The sequence below is a fragment of the Rhinatrema bivittatum genome, chromosome 6, assembly GCF_901001135.1.
Source record: "Rhinatrema bivittatum chromosome 6, aRhiBiv1.1, whole genome shotgun sequence".
In the NCBI taxonomy this organism is placed as follows: domain Eukaryota; kingdom Metazoa; phylum Chordata; class Amphibia; order Gymnophiona; family Rhinatrematidae; genus Rhinatrema; species Rhinatrema bivittatum.
Genome location: NC_042620.1, coordinates 358,988,146 through 359,013,237, shown reverse-complemented (window position 1 = coordinate 359,013,237; position 25,092 = coordinate 358,988,146). Strand labels below are relative to the sequence as shown.

General features: G+C 45.1%; 1 protein-coding gene across 1 annotated transcript in view; it reads right to left on the bottom strand.

The window, feature by feature from the left end:
- The window catches only part of STAG2 (stromal antigen 2), a 1,172,735-nt gene that overhangs the window by 159,418 nt on the left and 988,225 nt on the right, over window positions 1-25,092 (bottom strand). The window contains 2 exon segments of the mRNA XM_029607875.1: window positions 9,458-9,587; window positions 11,383-11,531. Of these exon segments, the coding sequence (XP_029463735.1) occupies window positions 9,458-9,587; window positions 11,383-11,531 (279 nt within the window).

The following is a 25,092-nucleotide window of genomic DNA, read 5'->3' as shown; positions in this document are numbered from 1 at the left end:
GCACGTGTCACCATGGTACAGCAGGCCGCAATTTGTAGAGACATAGCGGCGATGACTGTTTGAGGATGGACTCCAGACGTCGGTCATGTGCATCCTTGAGTGCAGCTCCTCCCTCCACCGGGATAGTGGTGTGCTTATAGACTGCACAGACCATGGCATCCACTCTTGGGCATGCAAGAAGATCTTTGGTTGCTGGGTCCAGGGGTACAGGGCTGCCAAGGCTCGTCCCCCTTTGAATGCGGACTCCGGAGCATTCCATTCCAGGTCAATCAGCTGTTGTGCTGCTTGTAACAGAGGGGAATGGCGAGAAGTCTGTTGAAGACCCTCCAGCAGGGGTTCAGTTTAGGTTCCCCCGAAGTACCTGGGCCCGGGATAGCGAGCTCCATCAGACATTGATTGACCAGGTCCGGGAGCTCGTCTTTTGTGAAGAAGCGTCTCATGGTTCGGTGAGGCTTCCTCCTCAGAGATGTCCGAGTCCCCATAGGTGGGGCTTCTGGGTAATGGGAGCCTGTGCCTAGGTCCTGAAGGGCCTGGAGTATGTGGGTCCTCCGGTGGAGCATGTGGCTGGGCAGCAAGAGGTTCAGTTTGCATTTGAACAAAGGCGTGAATCCCCTTGAAGAACTCCACCCATGATATGGATGCTGGATCAAAGCCGAGGGCGCTGGTTCCTTGGGGGTCCCTGTCTGTGGGGGGGGTCCCCCTGGCTGGGTCTGGGATGCCCCCTGAGGAGCTAGAACTCGGCCCTGGGTGGGACTGGCCCTGAGCTGGATCTCCCAGGGCCTCCTCGCACTGCGTGCACAGGGCATCTGCCTCCTCGCTTTGTGCGGCTCTGATGTGACATGCTGGGCAGAGGCCTTGCGCTTTAATTTCTGTTCCTGGGGGTGCCATGGCTTTCGGCGCGTAAATCTTATGCGCTCCGGTGCGCTTAAAATGAGCGTGTAAGTTGTGCGTGCGGCTGTGCCATAGATATGCGCTCGGCTCTGTGAGTGCAAGTTATGCGCGCGTAAGTCTATGCGCACAAGTGCTTTGTGCGCCTGACTCGGAGATGTGCACTCGGAGGTGAACGGCGCGGTGAGTAGGCCAAGATGGCAACGGCGAGCACACGGGCAATATGGCGACCCCCTCGGAGAGTCTCCACGTGGGCAGACTCATGGAACAGCCGGGACCTGGCCCTGCTAGGGCAGATCAACCCAGTGGCACTGGTCCCGGTCGGTGACCTGTGCTCCTCCTTGATCCTCGGAGACTGGATTCAAGTAAAAGATTTCTACCTTACCTTGTCTTCGGTGCTTCCCGGTTTCGTCCCGGATGGTCTCCGGCTGCAGGGGGAGAGGGCAAATACCTTCACCGCCGCGCTCGAGGGTGCACCCGCTGCCTCTCAGCTGTGCCCGAAGGATCAGGGGCTAGGTCCTCGCCGCGATTCGGCCGCCGGACCGAGGCTCACCTCTGAGGGACCAAGGAAATCACCTCATGAATCTCAACTGGGGGAGGGACCTGAGGGTATCACCGCAGGAGAGCAGGGCTCGTCTTCAGGTAGGTTTTCTTCTTTCAATTTAGGATTTTCTTCTTTGAATTTGATCTAACATTTGAGAGCGTGCAGATAGTCCCTAACTGCTATGGAGACGGAAAATACTGAAGAGCTGCACTTCCTGCAGGGGTATATGTACTAGGGGCTGACGTCAGATTGAAATCTGATCCGTCTCCAACTGCTAGCAGGAGTACACTATACCCATTGGTCCTGAGTCCATTTGCTACACGCTAGGAAAAAGTTCACTTAACGAATTCAAGAAGCCTTTTGAATTCAGGAATACCTGCAAAGAGAGATGCCCAGACGCTGGGCATGCAGATTAGGTACATGGTGAAGAGTATTGCCGTTTCAGAAGTGTTACCTGTTCATGGAAAAGAGGATAGGCTAAGCTATATAAATAATTTAAATGCATGGCTCAAAACCTTGTGTAAGGAAGAACGTTTTGAATATACCGGGGGCTAGGGCTGTGTATGGAACAGTAAGTGGCTCTATGTCAAAGATGGCTTACATCTGTCTGTGGCAGGAAAAAAGATCCTAAGTAAAAAATTTAAATCATGTACCATAAGGTATTTAAACTAGAGGATGGGGTGGGAAAAGGAAATTGAAATGTCACCCCCAACATCTCCAAGAAGTGGGTGAAGACATTAACAAAAATCAACTGAATAGGGCAAAAAAGATGTCCAAGGAGAGAAGCTGGAATGCTATGAGCACTCCTAACTCAGTTACTTTATGCTCAATTTTCCAAATATACAAACCCGCTAGACATCTAAGATCACTGGACAAAAACCTTTTAGATATCCCATCACCACGACAGGCCCGCCTTGACATCACTAGGAAAAGATCATTCTCTGTCATTGGACCAATCTTATGGAATGCACTACCAGACTCTTTAAGATCCATATCCAACTCCAAACATTTCAAAAAATCTCTAAAAACGCACCTATTTCAATCTGCTTTCCACATATCACACTCTAAATAACATAACCTCTTTCTCTCATGCAAGGCGCAACAGTATTATATATTGATTTATCTTATGTAAACTAACTATTGTTTTAGATGCTTTTTTATTTTATTGGATATTTTTTGTAATTTTGCGCTTTTTATAATTTTATGTTTCTTTTAAGTTTAATTTCTATTTTATGTTTGTTTTTTATTTTAGTTATGTAAACCGTTTTGATTAAACTCTGTTTGTAAAGACGGTATACAAACACTTTTAAATAAATAAAATAAAAAATAAAAATGCTCCTAATCTGGGCAATAAAATACATCTGCAGGCTCTAATGATGAAAGCGGATTTGGATATTGTTAATGTTACAGAGACATGATTCACAGGGTCTCATGATTGGAATACTTGGCAATAACCTGTTTAGGAAGGACAGAATACAGAAAAGGTGAAGTAGCTCTTTATGTCAGAAATAATATCCAAGCAACTAAAATGCAAAGGACATGGGGGTAGGAAAAAGCATTATGGGCTGTCCAAAAAGAAATGGTGCTTCCATTTACATCGATGTGGTCTACAGGCCTCTGAAAAATAGAACTGGACAGAGATCTGGTTAAAGACATCCAAAAGATGGGAAAGAAGGGAAAGGTATTGCTATTTAGAGATTTTTAATCTTCTGGATGTGGATTGGAACATCCCATCTGCAGAATCTACAAGAAGCAGAGAGATAGTGGATGCTTTTCAAGGAGCTCTGTTCAAACAAATGGTAATGAAACCCATGAGAGAGGGTGTGATACTTGACCTGGGTCTCTCAAATGGGGGAATAATATCTCAAATGTCCGAGTAAGTGCCCACCTGAGCACCAGTGACCATCAGATGGTATGGTTTGATATTGCAAACAGGATACAGAGAAGATGCACAATGACCCGCGTTCTGAATTTCAAATACAGATTTTGTCAAAATGGGAATGTTCCTGGAAAAACAACTGGAGCCTGGGAAAAAATGGGTGAGGAGAAAACAGTGGGCCAAACTGAAAGGAGCTATTACAAAGATAACTAATCTATATATTAGAAAAGTAAACAAAAGAGGAAAAAGAAATCGATCTGGTTCTCAAAGGAATTGATTGAAAAAATAAAGGCAAAAAGAACAGCATTTAAGAAGTATAAAGGATCCCAAAAAGGGGAATACAAGGAAGAATACCTGGTGAAACTGTTGAACACGAAGAAAAATCAGGAAAGCAAAAGGACAAGCGGAAGAAAGGATTGCCAAAGAGGTAAAGCGAGGTGACAAAACATTTTTCAGATACATCAGAGAAAGAAGATAGATCCGTAGTGGTATAGTGAAATTGAAAGGTGACAAGGAACAATGTGTGGAGAGAGACAAAGAAATGGCAGAAATATTAAATACTTTAGTTCAGTGTTCTCTAAAGAAGATGCTGGAGAAGGACCGTTGCTTGTAGACAAGATTGTAAATGGGAATAGGGTAGAGGAAACTCCATTAATGGAACAGAATGTATGGGAAGAGCTAGGCAAACAAAGTGAACAAGGCCATGGAGCACGATGAGATACATCCCAGGATACTGAGGAAAGCTCAGACATGTGCTGGCAATTCTGCTGAAGGACCTTCTTTTCAATAGATCCCTGGAAACTGGAATGGTGTCATGGGACTGGAGAAGAGCAGTGGTGGTCCCACTTCACAAGAGTGGTAACAGAAAGGAGGCTGGAAACTACAGGCCGATTAGCCTCACATTGGTGGTGGGAAAATTAATGGAGACGCTGCTGAAGGAAATAATGAACTATAATCTGGTGGGTTGCTGGACCCGAGGCAGCATGGATTCACCAGGGGAAGGTCCTGTCAGACAAATCATATTGATTTTTTTTGATTGGGTGACTAGAGAATTGGATCGAGGAAGAGTGAGAAATGTGATCTACTTGGATTTCAACAAAGCTTTTGATACGGTCCCGCATAGGCAGCTTGTGAATAAAATGAGAAGCTTTGGCGTGAGCGCCAAGGTGGTAGCGTGGATTACAAACTGGTTGACCGATAGGAGACAGCGTGTAATGGTAAATGGAACCTACTCTAAAGAGAGTCGTGTTAAGCGGAGTGCCACAGGGATCGCTGTTGGAACCAGTTCTGTTCAATATCTTTGTGAGCGACATTGTAAAAGGGATAGAAGGTAAAGTATGTCCATGAAGAAATCATATTATAATTGGAAGTATTAGCGATTATGGGTCAGTATATTATTTGAAAGGTCAGACTACTGCTATCAGGAGCTCATTAACCAGAGGCCAGAGAAGAACTAAACTGAACTCCAGCTTTATCTGAAAGAAAAGTTATTGAGATGGGTGGAAAAACAAATAAGAAGCGCCTTGGTACTTGATCAAACATTTGCAAGGACATTTTAGGACAAATAACGAGCCTAATTCAAGCACTTTGGGCTTCAATAGTAAAAACTGCCGTCTTCTCCTCTGGATTTGTCTCAAAAGGTCAGGAAATAGGGGGGGAGGAGCCAAGATGGCAGACTAGCCTGATTTTCGGTGAGAACTGTTCCTCGGCATTTTTTCCCCTGCGGCAAATTATGCCACATTCTGCGTGAAAGCGCCGAGCTAAGGAGCGTGAAATAGCAGTCGTGCCCCAAGCCGTTACCTTTGGCCTGATGGACGCTCACCTAATCCGGAGAGAAGGAGATTCGGGTGGAGGGGATTCACGGCAGGATTCCCGGGAGGAAGAAGAACCCGGGACCCTACAAGAACTACAGACAACATTATCCCTGATATTACGCATGGCTCCTGAAAATCCAGCTGAGGCAAGGCTGGTAGAGCAGCTCTGGGAGGAAGAACGAGGTCCAGGAAGTGATCCCGCTGATCACGGTAGTCACGATTCAGAGGCCTTAACCGGAAGAGAAGGGACATGGTCCACCATACCAGCCGGCCTGGGAGCGGCAACAAGCAACGAAGAAATTTCGCTAAGGAATGTGGAACATCCTCCACTGGTAAGACCTGAACATATAACGTTAGAAGAAATATGGCAGGCAATACAGACCTTGAATATTAATTTACAGACGAAAATAAACCCAGTCTTAGAGGCTCAGAGAAGTTTGGAACAGCAGATAGAGAAAATAGAAAAGATCATGGTTGAGAACTGTGAAAAAACAGACATTTAAGAAGGAAATTCAAGACAATAAGAACCTTCAGATGAACTTGGTTAAAGAAAACAGGGACTTAACGAACAAAGTAGAAAAATTAGAAAATTTAATAAGGGGAAAAAAATTACAGATACTGAACTTTCCAAAAGAACCTTTAATATCCGCCAAGGATGTGATAAAGAAATATATGATTCAAATTCTAAAAATCTCAGAACAAGCTTTACCAATAATATCGAAAGCTTTTTTTGTTCCACCATTTAAAAAAGGCCCCTTAAATCAAGAGGGTCTACAAGTTCTCTCACCAACTTCTCCATTGATGAATATATCTGGTATTCTGGAATCTACAAATGAGGAGCTGTTAGTTCCATCTACAATGGTTGTTACTTTTCTAATACAATCAGACAAAGAATGGATTATGAGACTCTATATCGACATAGTCAAGAATTATTCATGGGATTTAAAATAAGTATGTTCCCTGACGTATCAAGAGCTAAGCTGATGAAAAAGAAAGAATTCCTAAATTTAAAAAACAGAGTGCTAGAAATTGGAGCATATTACTTGATAAAATTTCCTTGTAAATGTATTTTGAAGTACCAGGGAAATGCTTATATATTTTATACCCCAGAACAGGTACTGGATTTACTGGCAAATAAAACACCAGGGATGGTAGCTCCAACATGACTTGGCAAACACCGTATATTTGCTTGTTGTTAAATGTGTAAAATAAGATAAAATATCTCTGTACATCAGTCTAATAAGTCCTTCTTCAATGTATTTGATTATACTACTGAGGTTCTGTGTTCCTCCCCTCTCTCTAGGATGTGGACTTGGTAGGAGTAAACTTTAAATGTTTGCTAGAATAAGCGATACATAATTATATGTTATGTTTTGTGATACTCCTTTTCTGTATATGCATTTGGTTTATGAATGTATAATTGGAAATTATAAAAATAAAATAAAAAAAGAGTCAGGAAATATTTGAACTTTATGATTTAGAAAAAGCTCAATTTGACGTATAAAATATTTTTTGAATATCCATTCCCTATCAGAGTCAAAGAGGAACATAATCAGAGTGGCAGGTGTAGCCAAATTTTCATCTGACTGTTCCAAAACTGCCGAGATGTCCATCTTAGGTAACTCAGTAGGTAATAAAACTTGCATGTTACTATTCTCCATTGGGGTCTTCTTTAGTTGAGGAATATAATAAATCCTGGAGATTATAGATAGTGATGCTTCTGGAATTTTTAGTATTTCTAATAAATACCTCCTCCATATATCTTTGGGTGAGGTAAAAGGAACTTTCGGAAAATTAATACATCGCAAGTTTTTCACACGTATTTGGTTCTCAATATTCTCTAACTTAAGCTGAAGTACTTGAATTTCCTTAATTAACGCTTGCTGAGTATCAGTAGAACTCACAAGAGTAGTTTTAAAGGATTCCCACAAAACTATGTTCATCAACTTCTTTCTCTAGTTTTTAACCGATTATCTAAATCTTTAACTGTGTTTGAAATAAGGTTCACTTGTACTGAAATGTTTGAAATCAAAACTTGTATTGTGTCCCAAATCCACTCCAAACTGAACAGTTGAGGTCTTACCAGGTCTGTTAGCCGGCGAGGTGGTCGATCAGCTGTGTTTGATGACCTGCTGGAAGGCAGCTTGAACAGAAGCCTCTCCCGCTGCCTCAAAGCTGTTTTAGGGCTGAGACGTCACTCTCCAAAGTCATGGACTCCGGCAGAGATTCACTATGAGTTTCTTCATGGATAGTGTACATCTTGGATCACTTATTGTGGGCTTGATAATTATGTGGTTCTACATTGTTGTGATTTCTCATCTTATCTGTTTTTGGTTAATGCTGTAATACCACATGTATTTCCCTTTCAAGTGGAAATGCTTGCTATTATATTGTAAAACTGCATAAATAAAAAAGGTAAAGTATGTCTATTTGCGGATGACACTAAGATCTGCAAGAGAATGGACATACCTGAAGGAGTAGAGAGAATGAAAAGTGATTTAAGAAAGCTGGAAGAGTGGTTGAAGACTTGCAGCTGGGATTACTGCCAAGAAGTGTAGTCATGCATCTGGGATGCGGTAATCCAAAAGAGCTGTATATGATGGGAGGTGAAAGACTGATGTACACGGGCCAAGAGTGGGATCTTGGGGTGATAGTGTCTGGGGATCTGAAGATGGCGAAGCAATGTGATAAGGCCATAGCTAAAGTCAAAAGAATGTTGGGCTGATTAGAGAGAGGAATAACCAGTAAGAAAAAGGGAGGTCATGATGCTCTTTTACAGATCCTTGGTGAGGCCTCACCTGGAAGAACTGTGTTCGGTGCTGGAGCCCGTATCTCAAAAAGGATAGAGAAAGGATGGAGGCGGTCCAGAGAAGGGCGACAAAAATGGTGTGGGATCTGAATCGGAAGACCTATGAGGAGAGGCTGAAGGATCAGAATATGCATACCCTGGAAGAGAGGAGATATGACACAGACCTTCAGATACCTAAAAGGTTTCAATGATGTATGGACTTCAAACTTTTTCCTTTGGAAAGAAAATAGAACTAGGGGTCACAAAATGAAACTCCAGGAGAGATGACTCAGAACCAATGTCAGAAGACGTTCCAGCAGCAGTTCCAGAAAGTAAAGTGCAAGTATTGGTACCGTCAGTGCCACAGGCCCGATGCCTGCAATGCTTGGTCCACCGCCAGATGGACTCTCTGCTCCAGCTCCTCCCTGAAAGTTGCCATTGCTAACGCTGACTGGGAGGCAGGAGAGGTGGCCAGATTTTCCGTGGATCCCTGAGATGTATCAGCAACTGGCACCAGGACCGGTGGAGGCCATCGTGGGCCCCCGGCATCAATCGGAGAATTGGCAATCTTCGTTGTGGGGTTGCTTTGGGGGCAATCACAGCATGAGCCGGCACCACCCCAAACCCAGCACCATGCATCGAAGGTGATTGGTGCACGGAGGTCCCTGCCGCGAGTCGGCCACCGGACCGAGGCTCGAACCTCCGAGGGACCGCGGAAATCACCTCGGAAAACTCAACTGGGGGAGGGACCCGAGGGTATCACCGCAGGAGTGCAGGGCTCGTCTTCAGGTAGGATTCTTCTATGAATTTAGTCATTAGAATTTGGAAAAACGCTCAGCGAGCGTGAGGTAGCTCCAAACTGCTTTGGAGACGGAAATTACTGAGTTGCTGCACTTCCTGCAGGGGTGTATGTACCACATGCTGACGTCAGATCCGTCTCCAACTGCTAGCACGAGCACACTATACCCATTTGTAATGAGTCCATCTGCTACATGCTAGGAAATGATTATTGTAACTCACTCTATGTTGGGTTGCTGGTCTCAAGTCTGAAAGCCATGCAGAGCCTTTAGAATTTGGCAGCACAGTTAATTACCAGAGCATGCTGTTAGACTCATATTACACCATCCTTGATAAAAATACAGTGGCTGCCTGTAACAGCTTGTAAAATTTAAGCTTCTGGTGTTAGCCTTTAAAGTATTAAAAAGTTACGGCCCCAAGTATCCTAAAGCATCTTTTACAATGTTATGCCCCTAGTACAGAACTGCGTTCTTCAGGATGTATGGTATTGACAAGCCCCTCCATTAAGACAGCTCATTTGTCTGTTACCAGATGTCAAGCTTTTCCCCTGGCAGGTCCTGTGGCTTGGAATACTCATGGAATTTTTCATGTTTTAATTAATGGTGTATTTTAATTTGATGTACTGTTTGTATTTTAATTCTACACATTGTAATTCTCCTAGCACAGTTTGTCTGCTATAGGTGAATAATAAATATTTTAATAAATAAATCAAATACAAAGTCTGAAGATATGCAGAAAATACTTACACTGTTTTTTTTGTCTTGTCTCAGTAATTTGGAAGAAAATTCACTTAAAATATCCAGAAATGCCATGTTTAGAGGTGGATGGATTTCACCTTGGGGACTAGGTTCTTTAAAAGCAAATTCTATGCCATCTCTGAGGAGGACAAATTTAAACAAACATAACTTTTGTGAAGATAAATACAAGATAGAATTTTAAAAACCTTCTGGTCTTGATATACAAACTATTCAGATCTTAACTTATTTTAAAGCCACAAAACAACTGAACATTTTTAGCAACAAATCCTGTTTATTCTTATATATAAGAAAAGCAACTACAACTTAAATATTCTAGACAGTTCCACTGTTCCTTTTTCACATTCAGCATGAAGTTAAAGACTGAAACAGCTTCAAGTATGGTAACTACTAAAGCCAATATCTTTTACTAAAAGTATTTCATATTCATTTATCTATATATGTAGGCAGATTAAGATATTTACCAATATTAAATAGTGCAAACACATTAGTAAACGTGCATAAAACCTCTGGGTGAAAGTTAAATAGAAGATACTGACAATATAATAGATTTGAAGGAGGGCAGAGTGAAACACACACACACATATAGATAAATCACAACAAAAGAATGTGTGGCATAAAATATACTGGATAACAACAATTTAACATCCAAAGATTACTTTTATTTTACACATGCACACTAGACAATGTGCACGAAATTCAATTCACAGTAAACAGTTATGTAAATGCGAAGGACCCCGACATGGCCGTGTTTCGCATCAAGCTGCGTCAGGGGGACCGGAAGATTCAAAATTTGTATGTATCAAGAACAATGCATTTATTGGCAGCTGAGGCTCCCGCTGGAGAAACAAGCTTAGTGGTCAAAATAAAAGTTATTAGAATTTAATTCGTGGCAATGAAGCTCAATGTAGATCCTGGACACATCGTGGGGAAAATTGCTTCGAGGCACCCGATGTTTCAAAAGAGGAACTTTATTCGAGAGAATAAACCGAGTGGATCTCCTAATGTGGGGTAAGAAAGTGAAGACTTTTCCCCCTCACTTTGACATTTGGAGACCTCTTGGTCCAGTTTAAAATTTTAAAGTTTCAACGTTGTTAATACTTCCATTCTCCAAGATATCGGGTTGTTTACAACAATTTCTTCCGTGCCGGTTCCGGCATCTGTGCCCTTTCTGATTATGATTTCTTACCCCATATTAGGAGATCCACTCAGTTTATTCTTTCGAATAAAGTTCCTCTTTTGAAACACTGGGTGCCTCGAAGCAATTTTCCCCACAATGTGTCTAGGATCTACATTGAGCTTCATTGCCACGAATTAAATTCTAATAACTCTTATTTTGACCACTAAGCTTGTTTCTCCAGCGGGAGCCTCAGCTGCCAATAAATGCATTGTTCTTGATACATACAAATTTTGAATCTTCTGGTCCCCCTGAAGCAGCTTGATGCGAAACACGGCCATGTCGGGGTCCTTCGCATTTACATAACTGCTTACTGTGAATTGGATTTCGTGCAAATTGTCTAGTGTGCATGTGTAAAATAAAAGTAATCTTTGGATGTTAAATTGTTATCGTCCAGTATATTTGATGCCACACATTCTTTTGTTGTGTGTTGTGTAATATAATAGATTTCACATGCACAAAAGCAACTGAGCAGTACACATATACAGAAGTCATGGAACACAAATGATCTGGCAAATATTAAACAGCTAAACTACCAAGCACAATTATTACAAGGCTTGCTCGTAACAGTAACAAAACTAGAGTTAGTTCAACCTATTTTTATATTTTAACGGGAGTTCAAGAACACTAGGCCTTAAAAACGGAATTCAACTTTCAAACATACAGAACTATAAAAGGGTAGATACTAAAGAGGCACTGATATTTAAACTAATCAATATAGACAATATGAGTTACTTACTTATGTAACATGGCAATTGCTTCTCTTGTTTTCACCTGATCAAGCCCAAATGTTAAGGCAAAGCGCCGTGCTAGCTCTTTTATACCACTAAATGTTGGTGATGATCGGTCAAAATTATAACCATGTTCTTGGACCATCTCGTTGAAAAGCTGTAAAAATTTCAAAATATATGTTTGTCATTTAATATAAGGCAGGTCAGAAGTTTTATGTGAAAGACCAGCGTTTTCTATATATCTTGTGCTGAACAATATACAGCATCTTAGAACTAATACAAATTATGATTGTGCTGAATTATTCAATAATACCTCAATATAAAGATTAAAAAATGTTTTTAATCTTTTGATTGCTATCCTTTTTTCCAAACATTTTTTTTTAATTACAAATAAACACAAATACAAGATAAAGCAGATATCACTTGAATTTTCCCATTTTCTCTTTCATCCATCCCATCCCTTCAACAGCAAAACAAAATCTGGATCAAACACACCAATCGGGAATACAATAGTGTACACAGATGATAGTATCGACAAATCGAGACATTTTTTTCCAAAATATACTATCTTGCAGTACAAAGATATGTGCTTCCTGGGATTATGTCAAAGGATATAAAGACAGATTATCCTCTTGTAAAGTCTTATGAAAATCATATTAAAGTCTTTGATTTAGTCCTATGCAATGTATGTTCCATTGTAACTAAGTCGAGAATTTGCATTTTCCACATCGCAAGCATAGGAAGTTCTTCTATCATCTATTGGGTTGCAATACAGCACTTTAATTAAAAATTGATAAAAATATTTCCCCAGAAATTGTCCAGGTTGTCAATATCCCAATAAAGCAAGTGCAGGGTTCAAAGATACATTTTGCCGCTCGCAAATGGCCCTGCAAGTGGCTGCACTCACCCAAATGCTGCCGGTGATCCTTATGTGGCAAGACACTGCTGTCTACTCCAATGCCGCAGGCCTCCCTAGTGTGTGCCAGATTTAAAGGGCCCGCGGTGGAAAACCTCTCACCATGCTCTCTGATGATGTCATTGATCCTTTCTCCTGCATTAGGCTGCCTCAGATAAACCGAGTCAGCCTGTAGCTTGCTAATCCAATGCCTCAAAGGTAGTCTGAGTCTGTCTTCAGCCTCAGCCTCTGCCACACTCACAGTCTTCAGCTTTGCTTCACATCTACTTTCATATTCAGGTCTCGCCTAAAGCCGATTTAGCAGAGTTGCTTGCCTGTAACAGGTGTTCTCCCATGACAGCAGGATGTAGTCCTCACATGTGGGTGACTTCATTAGATGGAGCCCTGTTACGGAAAACTTCTGTCAAAGTTTCTAGAGCACATTGAGCATGCCCAGCATGCCATAATCCCTGTAGCCACAGGGGTCTCCCTTCAGTCTCATTTGTAGCAAAAGGTGCGAGCGAAAAAATAAAATAATAAAACGTTTCTGACCCAAATCCGCTAGGTGGCAGGTTGGTTTTGTGAGGACTACATCCTGCTGACCTGGGAGAACACCTGTTACAGGTAAGTAACTCTGTTTTCTCCCAGGACAAGCAGGATGATAGTCCTCACATGTGGGTGATTAGCAAGCTACAGGCTGACTCATATTTATATTGAACCAACAGTATACAACTTGTGCAACAGGCACAACAACTGGTGTACTGTTGGGAAAAATGAGGCAGCCTGAAAATCACAGCAGGTGGATGTGGAAGGAGTTGGGATTATACTGGAAATAAGTTCTTCAAGACGGATTGGCTAAAGGCAGAGTCTTGAAGTCCTTCCTTGTCCAGGCAGTAATGTGCTGCAATTGTGGTGAAGAGAGCTCCATGTTGCAGCTTTACAGATCTCAGCAATCGGTACTGAACGATAGTGTGCTACTGAGGTTGCCATGGCTCTTACTGCGTGCGCCTTCACTCATCTCTGGAGAGGAAGGCCTGCTTTCTCATAGCACAATTCGATACAGTCTGCTAGCCAGTTGGAGAGAGTTTGTTTGCCCACTGCAACTATAGACTGATTCAGGTGAAAGTCCGTTACCACCTTTGAAAGGAATTTAGGGTGAGTACGGAGGACCACTCGGTTATGGAGGAGCCTTGTATAGGGTACGTGACAAGTGCTTGTAGCTCACTGACCCTTCGAGCAGATGTAATGGCTTCTAGGAAGAGAACTTTCCATGTAAGAAATTTAACATCGCAGGAGTGCAAAGGCTCAAATGGGGAACGCATGAGTCTTGTAAGTAGCTCCATTTAGATCCCATTCAGTAACCGGTGGCCATAGAGGGGGCTTAAGTTGCAGTAGGCCCATCATAAACTGACTCACAAGGGGTTGCGCCGTTATTGGGGCATCCCCTACTCCCTTGTGGTACGCTGACATGGCACTGAGGTGTACCCTCACCAAGGAAGTCTGGAGACCAGAGTCTGAAAGGTGCCAGAGATAGTCTAATAGACATGGAGTGGGGCAGGAAAAGGGGTTGATTCCTTTTTGCGTGCACCACGTGGTAAATCTATTCCACTTAGAACGACAGGATTTTCGTGTGGAAGGCTTTCGTGAAGCTACAAGCACTTGAGAGACATCAGTTGAAAGGTTGAACGGTTGTAGGATCAAGCTTTCAGCATCCAGGCTATGAGGGATAGGGTCTGAAGGATTGGATGGCGTAGCATGCCTTGGTTCCGAGTTATGAGATTGGGCACTGTGCCCAGGCGAATTGGTTCTTGGATGGAGAGGTCGAGAAGCGTGAGAAATCACATTTGTCGAGGACATTATGGGGCTATGAGTATCATTGACCCTTTGTCCTGTTGTAGTTCTCATGAGGCTATCAGTGGTATCGGAGGATACGCATATAGGAGGCCTGTGTTCCAGGGGCGAGCAAAGGCGTCCATGGCTAATGTGTTTTGTTGCCTGTGCAGGGAGCAGAATCTGCCCACGTTGTGATTCAGTTCTGATGCAAATGGTAGGTTGTTGGTTGACCCCAGCGTTGGAAGATTTTGCTCGTGACCACAGGATCCAGAGACCACTAGTGGGGATGGAACTGTTGACTGAGGCGATCTGCTACTACGTTTTGTATTCCAGCCAGATCAGTGGCCCGGAAATGCATGGAGTGTGCAAGAGCCTATGCCCAGATTTGCGCTGCTTCTTGGCAGAGGAGATAAAAGCCCATTCTTCCTTGTTTGTTCAAGTATCACATTGCAACTGTGTTGTCTGTTTGTATGAGAACAGTCTTGTATGAAAGGCAGTCCTGGAATGCATGTAGAGCATAACGTATGGCTTCGAGTTGTGTCCAAGTCCCTTGAGTTTGAAGGTTGATCACATGAGCTCCCCAATCTACGTTGGATGCGTCCGTGGTCAAGGTCACTTGGGGAACTGGTTGCTGGAAGTCTAGACCTGTTAGCAAGTTGGCCTTGTTTGTCCACCAGAGAAGTGAGAGACGCAGCTGGTCGGTTACATGGATCTGGGATGAAAGAGGTTGAGTGGCTTGCAGCCACTGATATTTCAAAGTCCACTGAGTTATTCTCATGGCCAGCCTGGCCATAGGAGCCACATGGACCGTGGAAGCCATGTGGCCTAGCAACGTGAGGAATTGAAGGGCTGAGGCTGTTTTCTTTGGGTGCAGAGATGCAGCTAGTCTGGAGAGTGTGTCCGTGCGGTCGTTGGGCAGGAAGGTCTTTCCGACTGTGGTGTCTAAATCTGCTCCGACAAAAGTAAGGAGGTAAGATAAATTCAAATGGGATTTCTGGTAAGTGATAAGAAACCCCAACGAATGTAGTAGTTTGATGGTGAGCTTGAAAGCTCCTTGCTTGGATTGGCTCTTGATTAGCTAGTTGTCCAGGTAGGGAAACACGTGTATGCTGGTTTTGCGTAGATGGGCAGCAGCCACTGCTAGGCACTTTGTAAATACACGGGATGCTGAGGCAAGTCCACAAGGCAGAACCCGGTACTGAAAATGTTGATGTCCCACTATAAATGCAGGTATTTGCGATGATGTGGGGATATTGGAATGTGAGCATAAACGTCTTGAAGATCCAGAGAACAGAGCCAATCTCCTTGGTGCAGAAGGGGAAGCATGGTGCCTAGGGACACCATCCTGAATTTTTCTTTGTGTAGAAATTTGTTGAGATTGCAGAGGTCTAGGATGGGGCAGAGGCCGCCTGATTTCTTTGGAATGAGAAAATAGCGGGAGTAGAACCCTCTGTCCTACTGTTCCCGGGGAACGGCTTCCACAGCACTGGCGCTCAGTAGGGTGGTCAGTTCTGACTCTAGAAGGGTTGTGTGATATTTTTGGATCCACAGTGGATTGGGTGGTGAATCCGGGCGTACCATGATGAAGTTTAGATGGTATCCCTGGGTTATGATGGATATTACCCATTGGTCTGTTGTAATGCGGCGCCAGTTGGTTATGAAGTGGTGTAGCCGACCTCCTTCAGGCAAGTTTGGTCTTGGATTGAAAGAATGGCTGCTGTTCTCCGGACAGATTTCAAAATCCAGAGGATGGGCCTGTTTGCGGGGCTGGTTGACATCTGGAAGTCTTAGCCTGTCGTGGATGTCCTCTTTGAGGCGGTTTGGCTGGTCTCACGTGAGATGTAGGTGGTTAGTACTTGCGGGAGCGATGAAAGGATCTTCTGGGATCCCTTCTTGTAGTCTTTCGAGCAGAGGCGGGAGCTTCCGCAGTGACTGTGGAAAGCTGACAAAGGGTCTCGTTATGATCTTTTGGTTGAGCCACTGTGTCTTGTATCTTGTCGCCAAAGAGATTATCTCCGGTACACGGGAGATCAGAGAGCTTGTCCTTGACTTCTGGTCGCAAGTCAGATGCCTTAAGCCAGGCCCATCTTCTGGCACTCAAAGGAATCACATGCAGCTCTGACCGCATGTTTCCCTGCCTCAAGGCCTTTTTGGAGAATGGCAGTAAGGTTTTCTTGTAGTTGGTGGTGGAGAGAGTCTGCTATCCCCTGGACTTGCTTCCAAGATTCCTCTGGTATTGTGTAATGTATAATTATTAGGCAGCTATGTGTGACACTTACATAGAGCCCTGAAAGACCTTCCGACCCAAACCATCCAAGAATCTTGGTCCTTTCCTGGGGGGAGCTGAAGAATGAGGGCGCAGTCTCCTGGCTTTCTTCTGCGCAGATTCCACTACCACTGATTGGTGGGGTAGCTGTGGCTTCTGAAACCCTGGAGTTGTGCTGGACCAAATATGTTATTTATTTTTAGCTTTTATATACCGACATTCCTGTAAAAAATACAAATCACACTGGTTTACAATAAAACATAACTTCACCTGTGAGCGTTACATAGAACAATCAACAAATTATACTAAAAAGCATACATTACTTTTGTCAGCAATGTAAAACAATTATAAAGAAGAAATTGTTAACAAGGGATAAAAGATAACAAGGGGAATATTTAAAACTAGGGGATGCACGAAGGGGTGCACAAAGGGGAATGCCCCTTTGTTGCGCCCCTTCGGCATGCGGCGCCTGCTGGCTTGGCGCTTTTAACAGATCAGTTCCGTGAGCGATGACGTCGGGGGAGGGGCGGGTCCCTCAGACCTTTTATTCTTTTCAAATTCATCATCTCTTCCCAGTTTCAGCACTGCTTTTTTTTCTTTTTTCAATTTCATCTGTCTTTCTATTAACTGGTTAGACAGTGCAAGGGTGCTCCCATAGGCAAAGTTGCAGATCCAAGAGCACTTCGTGGACTGGAATGGCCATAATTTCTTTGGGGGCATCTACGAATTGAAGGACTTCTAACGTCTTGTGATGGGTGTCCTCTTCGGTGACCAGGTCAAAAGGGATGGTCTCTGACATTTCTTTTATAAAATTAGCAAAGGAGAGCTCTTCTGGAGGGGACAGTCTCCTTTCTTCTGGAGGAGAAGGCTCTGAGAGTATGTCCTCTGTAGAACTGTGTCAACACCATCCCATGCATCATATGGGGTCTCTGGCTGAGATCCCGAGGGAGGGAAAAAACCTTATACTCCAGGATGTGCAGGCATCGATGGAGGCCGCGGCGTCACCGATGTAGGAAACTGTGGGTGCTTCGATCCCGAGAGCCCCAACAGACCAGGAATCGGTTCCGGCATCGATGGAAGCTGCGCTGTTAGGACTAGAGTCGATATCTTCGTCCTCCGAGGACTCCGGAATGGGTATCGGGGGTTTCGGAGATTCAGTAGAATGGCTTGGTGCCGATGGCCCAGGCTGGGTCGGAAGGGTACCAATGAGTGTATCCAGGTGGTCGAGTAACTGTGTAAATGACGATGGCTCCGGTGTCGGTATGGGGGCTGGCATCGAACCGGAAGGTGTCGAGGACCGCCTGTCAGACAAGTATGTCCAGCTCCTCCCTGGAAAGTGGTATGGATAATGCAGCTACAGGGGGAGGCAGGATAGGCACTACTGGCACCTCCACAGGAATCTGTGGGGGCTCAGTACTCGGCACCGATATCGGTGGGAAACGCCTCGGGGTCATGGGTGCAGAGGAGGATGGAGGCTCCTCTCCCCAGGCCCTCTTCGCAACCGGCTCAATAGCCATCGAGGCCGATGCGGTGTTGGTGCCAGCACCGGGTGTGGAATCGCGTCGGTGCCGGTGACAATGTTTCTCTCAGTGCTCGGTCCGGTCCTTCTCCGATACCGAGGAAGATGCTACTGATGCCCTGGATAGTATCGGTGACAGATGGTCACTGCTGCCTTGCTGCTCCCTGGCGAGGTTTTTCGATGGATTTTGAAGATGTTCCTGCCAGTGATGACTGGGTGGACATCGATGGAGTTAGTTTTATCTTGAAGAGACACTCCATTTTGTCCAGGCGGGCATGCCTGCCCTTTGGGGTCATTTGAGCGCAGCTAGGGCACAGACGTACATCGTGTGATGGGCCGAGGCAGAACACACAAACATCGTGCAGGTCAGTAATCGACATAGTGCGCGGACACTCTGAGCATTTTCTAAAGCCCGTTGCCATGGCGGAAAAAGAGGGCCACGAAAACGGTTGGTGGCCTGTGGGAACAGAGGACAAGGTAGCAGGAACCGACCGAAGACAGTGGAAATTACTCACCAAGTGTCGAGAAAACAGTGTCGCGATGGGAGACCCCTATTGAGGGAACCTTTTGTGAAGAAAACCAAGCTTTTCCCTGAGGAAAAGTGATGAGGAAATTCTCACAGAGCTCCTAAACGTGCGGCAAACTGCAGCACGAAAAAAGAGAGACTGAAGGAAGACCCTGTGGCTACAGGGATTATGACATGCTGAGCATGCTCAGTGTGCCAGTCAAAAGTTCTGGAAACTTTGACAGAAGTTTTCCGTGACAGGGTTCCATCTAATGACGTCACTCACATGTGAGGACTACCATCCTACTTGTCCTGGGAGAACGTCCATAATTACAGATTGCTGAATTTTCTCCTAGTCTGGCCTGTGCAAAGACTCGTTTGCTCGCTGTTGGTACAAACCTTAGGGCCCTGTCCCTGAGGCTGCGTCAACTGTGCCATGGCAAGAGGGGCTCACGCTTGCAACATAAAGATTTGTTTGTCATCAGTAACAAAATATGAGATATACTGTCCCAAAATCTTAAAATCTTGGGACAAGACCATAAAGAATGGAAAGCAGAGTTGTTTACCTGTAACAAGGGTGTCATCATCGGCTGGAGCCCGGCATGGAAAACTTTGACAGGCACACTGAGCATGCCCCAGCATGCTAATCATGGGTCCACGCAGGGTCCCTCTTCAGTCTTATAACATAGAGTTCATGAAAAATCAATCAAAAACCCAAGAGAAACCCAACTCTATGGGGCAGAAGGTAGGCGGATTTCGTGATGACTAACATCCTGCTGTCCTTGGAGAACACCTGTTACAGGTAAGCAACTCTGCTTTTTCCAAGGACAAACAGGATGGTAGTCCTCACACATAGGTGATTAAGTAGTTCCAGGCCGCTCCGAACATGTGCTGCAGAGAACTGGTGTCAATGTGCACAACTGGTGCGGTAACAAAACAGGAGCAGGCCTGCATCCAAAAATAGGGACCACGGAGGGAGAGTTGGGTTTTACGGCTGAAAGATTACGGAGGTCAGACTGTCCGAATCGACAGCTCTGCTTGCCATCCTTGTCCAGGCAATAATGTGAGGCGAATGTGTGGAGGGAACTCCAAGTTGCACCTCTGCAAATTTCGTGGATGGGAACTGCACGCAAGTGGGCTTTGACGTGACCATCAAGTGACAAGCCCGCCTAAGCGTAGCAGAAGGCAATACAGTCAGCTAGCCAATAGGATAGGGTCTGCTTGAAGACCGCGACTCCCAATCTGGTTTTGTCGAAGAAGACAAAAAGCTGAGTGGAGACACAGTGGGGCGCTGTCCGTTCTAAATAAAAGTCAAGTGCCCTCTTGCAGTCCAGCATGTGTAGAGCATGTTCACCCTGGTGAGTGGGAGGCCTTGGGAAGAAAGAAGGCAATACAATAGACTGAGATGGAACTCTGAAACCACCTTGGGAAGGAACTTTGGGTGTGTTCGCAGGACCACCCTCTAGTAACAAAACCTTGTGAATATGACACGAAAGCTTGCAGTTCACCAACCCTGTAAACGGATGTAACTGCGACCAACAATACATCTTTCCAGGAAAGGTATTTCAGGTCGCAAGATCACAATGGCTTAAATGGAGGTTTCATGAGTTGCGAGAGGACCACGTTGAGATCCCAGGAAACTGCTGGAGGGCGAGAAGGCAGCATTAGCTTTAATAAGCCCCACATGAATTGACCCATGAATGGATGGGAAGAAATTGCAGTACCATCTGCACCCTGATGGTGTGCCTTGATGGCACTGAGGTGAACTCTCACAGAAGTGGTCTGCAGACCACACTCGGAAAGGGACAACAGGTAGTCCAAGAATGAGGGTGGGGAGCATGAAAAAGGGTCTAGGCCATGTCCCTCACAACAAGATAGCAGAGTTGCTTACCTGTAACAGGTGTTCTCACAGGACAGCAGGATGTTAGTCCTCACATATGGGTGACATCATCTGATGGAGCCAATCACAGCATACATTTGTCAAAGTTTCTAGAACTTTGACTGGCACCTACTGGGCATGCCCAGCATGGCATTAACCCTGCATCCAGCAGGGGTCTCCCTTCAGTCTTGTGTACAGCAAAAAGGAACGTGCGAAAAATAACATAATAAATCGCAAGCGTACCCAACTCCGCGGGGTGGTGGGTGGGTTTCATGAGGATTAACATCCTGCTGTCCTGTGAGAACACCTGTTACAGGTAAGCAACTCTGCTTTCTCACAGGACAAGCAGGATAGTAGTCCTCACATGTGGGTAGTGAATAACAAGCTGAGGATGCCCGCGCATGTACCGAAAACACCCAAAGACGTGCAACAGGGGTGATTCTTTGGCATACGGGCAGCCTGAATATCCCAGCGGGTGTAGAAGGAAGTTGGATATTACGCTGAGAATAGATTGCATAGAACAGACTGGCCAAAGATAGAATCTTGTGTACCAGCCTTGTCTATGCAATAGTGTGCTGCAAAGGTATGAAGAGAACTCCAGGTTGCAGCTTTACAGATGTCAACGAGAGGTACAGAACGAAGGTGTGCAATCGACGTTGCCATAGCACTAATGGAGTGCGTTTTAACTCAGTCCTGAAGTGGAAGGCCTGCTTGCTGATAGCAGAAGAAGATACAGTCCACTAACCAGGAGGACAGGGTCTGTTTTCCAACCAGGATTCCCAGCTTAAGCTTAGCAAAGGATACAAAAAGCTGGGTGGATTTCCTGTGGCCTGCAGTGCACGTTCCAAATAAAAGGCAAGCGCACGTTTACAGTCCAAGGAATGTAGAGCCCGCTCAGCAGGAAGTGAGTGGGGTTTTGGAAAGGAAGTAGGTACTCCTATGGATTGATTTAAATGAAACTCAGATACCACTTTTGGAAGAAATTTAGGATGAGTGTGAAGGATCATGTAGAAATTTCATATAAGGGGAATATGTGACAAGCGCCTGTAGCTCACTGATCCTGCGAGCAGACGTTAACGCCAGAAGGAAAAGGACCTTCCAAGTGATATGCCGCAACTCGCAGGAATGCAGAGGCTCAAACGGAGGTTTCATGAGCTGCGCTAAAACCACATTAAGGTCCTAAGATGGGGCCGGTGGACGGAGAGGCGGCTTCAAGTGAAGCAATCCTTTCATAAAGCGCACCACCAGGGGTTGGGTTGAGATAGAGACATCCCCTGTACCCCTATGGAAGGCAGCCACCGCACTGACATGCACTCTGATGGAGGAGGTTTGTAAACCCGACTCAGAGATGCCAGAGGTAGTATAAAAACTGATTCGTGGGGCAGGTAAAAGGATCTAAGTCCTCTGAAGTACACCACAATGAAAATCTTTTCCATTTTGAATAATACGACCTTCTAGTAGAAGGCTTTTGTGAAGCTACCAGGACTTGAGAAACAGATTCCGAAAGATTGAGAGGCTGTAGGATCAACCTTTCAACATCCAAGCCGTCAGTGACAGGACCTGAAGGTTGGGGTGGCGCAATTGACCGTTCCTCTGAGATATGAGGGACGGGTCCGAGCCTAGAGGAATCTGTGGACACAGAGAGAGATCCCAAAGAATGGGAAACCAAGGCTGTTGGGTGCTATGAGAATCATTAGACCCCTGTCCATGCGTAGCTTCACGAGAGTCTTTCTGATGAGAGGAAGTGGTGGGTAGGCATAAAGGAGACCTTCCCTCCAGGAGAGGGCGAACGTGTCTCGAGGTGGAACGTTGCGACTGCGTTGGAGAGAGCAGAAGTTGTCCACCTTGCGATTCTGCAGAGACACAAATAGGTTAATGGTCGGATGCCCCCACAATAAAGTGTCCATAACAACAGGGTTGAGAGACCACTCATGGGGCTGAAATTTCCGACTGAGACTGTCCTCTAGAACATTGTCCACACCTGCCAGGTAGGTCGCTCTGAGAAGCATGGCCTGAGATAGAGCAAAAGCCCAAATCTGTGCTACCTCCTGACAAAGGAGGTAGGATCAGGATCCTCCCTGTTTGTTGATGTACCACATTGCTACCTGGTTATCCATCTGGATCATGATTGTTTTGCTGGACAAACAATCCCGAAATGCAGCGAGAGCATATCTGATCGCTCGGAGCTCCAGAAAAGTTATTTGGTGTTGTGACTCCTCTACCGACCAGGATCCCTGAGTCTGTAGGTGGTTGACATGTGCTCCCCACCCTAGGGTGGAAGCATCAGTCGTCAATACTATTTGAGGTTCTGCAGTCTGAAAGGGTAGACCTTGAAGCAGATGGGACTCCAGGATCCACCATGCCAGTGAGAGACTAAGTCGCCTGGTGATGTGGACAATATTGGACATTGGATGATGTGCCTGTGACCACTGGGACTTTAATGTCACTGAGTTAATCGCATGGCTAGACGAGCCATAGGGGTAACATGGACCGAAGATGCCATATGCCCCAGCAAGACTAGTAGATGACAAGATCTCGTCAAACCATGACGGCTCATGTTCCACGCCGACACCAGTGTATGAGCTCGGTCCTTGGGAAGAAAGGCTTTTGCTTGGATCGTGTCGAGATCCACTCCGATAAAGGAGAGGAACTGAGACGGAATCAGGTAAGATTTCTGATAACTGATTAGAAATCTCAATGAGAGTAGTAGTTGCACTGTAAGGTGGAGGAAGTGAAGAACTCCTTCCGACGACTGAGCTCTCAGTAATCAGTCGTCCAGATAAGGATAGACATGAGTGCCCAGTCTTCTTAAGTATGCAGCTACTACTGCTAGGCACTTTGTGAAAACCCGAGGGGCTGACGCTAGGCCGAATGGAAGGACCTTGTATTGGAAATGTTGGTTCCCGACAAGGAAGCGGAGGTATTTCCTGTGAGACGGGGTAATTGCGATGTGCATGTATGCATCTTTTAGGTCTAGAGAGCAAAGCCAATCCCCCTGTTGAAGAAGGGGAAGCAAAGAGCCCAAGGTTACCATCCAAAATTTCTCTTTTCAAAAATGCTTGCTTAAGGCCCTTAGGTCTAATATCGGGCGAATTCCTCTCATCTTTTTTGGGATTAAAAAGTATCGGGAGTAGAATCCGTGCCATCTTTGGGCAAGAACAACTGGTTCTATGGCATTTGGCACCCTTACGCTCTCCTCTCTCCCTTACTCCTCGAGCCTTGCCCACTAATTTACTTAAATGTAATCCCCTTTTTCTTTCTCACCACACCTAACTTTTTGTTGGCAATTATTCATATCGATTGTATATCAATTGTATATAAGACTTCTATCAAATATCTTTCTCTCATACCCAGATTTTGTCTTTTCCAATTGTGTTTTATAAAATTCATTCTATTTATTTATAGACTTATAAATTCAGTGAGATAATTTGCTTTGAACCACTATTTTATTTTTCCCTTTCATTGTTCCGTTCTCTCCCCTCCCTCCCCCGCTTAACAAGTTTATTCTAAAGCACTATTGCATATGTTTGTTAACAAGTTTATTGTAAAGTTTATTGTTTATTGTAAATGTTTATTGTTTATTGTAAAGCACTGTTGCACATGTTCGTTCTAGTTGGCACAGCTGCAATGTTTCTGTTAATTGTGAACCGATGTGAGGTTACTAAAATGTCGGTATATAAAAACTGCAAATAAATAAATAAATAAATTTGCTTGCAGCAGGGAGGATACCTCTTGCTGCAATTGGTGACAGTTGTCGGAAGTGGGCCACCCCGGCCGAGGTGGAGTATCCGACGGGATGGAGAGGAAATTCAGATGTTAGCCTTGAGCGACAACTGCTTACACCCAGCAGTCAGTGGTGACGTTTAGCCACATGGTGGAGAAGTGGCATAGGCGGCCGCCCACAGGTAGATTGGGTAACGGAGGATGGTCTTCGCTCTGAAGTCAAAATCCCGCTGTAGGAGCAGGTTGGGAAGGAGCTTGAGCTTTCTGAGCTTGGGGCTGGCGTGGTGTAGACTTCTGGAAGGGCCGGGACGGACGAGCCTGAGACGCCGGTGGATAATATTTATGGGTCCTGTAAGCCATCCGTTTAGTGTCACGCCGGAATTGGCGTTTGGATGGAGTGGAAAGATCGGCCTGGGCCGCCGAGAGCTGTTGAAGCATTTCACTATGGTCCTTCAGCTGGGCCACCATCTCTTGGATTTTATCTCCAAACAGGTTATCCCCTGTGCATGGAAGGTCAGCCAAACGATCCTGTACTTCAGGATGAAAATCAGAGGACTTCAGCCAAGCCCAACGGCGGGCGCTGATGCCAGCTGCAAATAAACGGGATGCTGTGTCGAAGACATCATATGCTGAGCGGACCTCATGTTTTCCCGCGTCGAATCCCTTCTGTAGTATGGAATTCAGCTGGTCTTGAAGCTGTTCTGGAAGGGACTGCCCAAAATCCTGTAGCTGTTTAAACAGGTTACGGTTGTACTGTGTCATATATAATTGATATGACGCAATGCACGAGATAAGCGTGGCCCCGTGAAAAATCCTGTGGCCTAAAGCATCGAGGAATTTCTGCTCCTTCCCAGGTGGCGCCGAGGAATGGAGTTTTGGACACTTGGCCTTCTTTTGGGTGGACTCCACCACCACCCAGAACAGGCTCCGTCATCGACATGTCCTCATCTCCCGATGAAAGCGGAATGGGTGTTGATGGAATCATTGGTAACTGTGATTTTCTCGGTGCCCCTGGCAGGGCACCGTTGAGCAGATCCACCTTGTCTAGGAGAGGCAGCAGCACCGGAGCCATCGATGCCTGTTCCCGCACAGGATGTG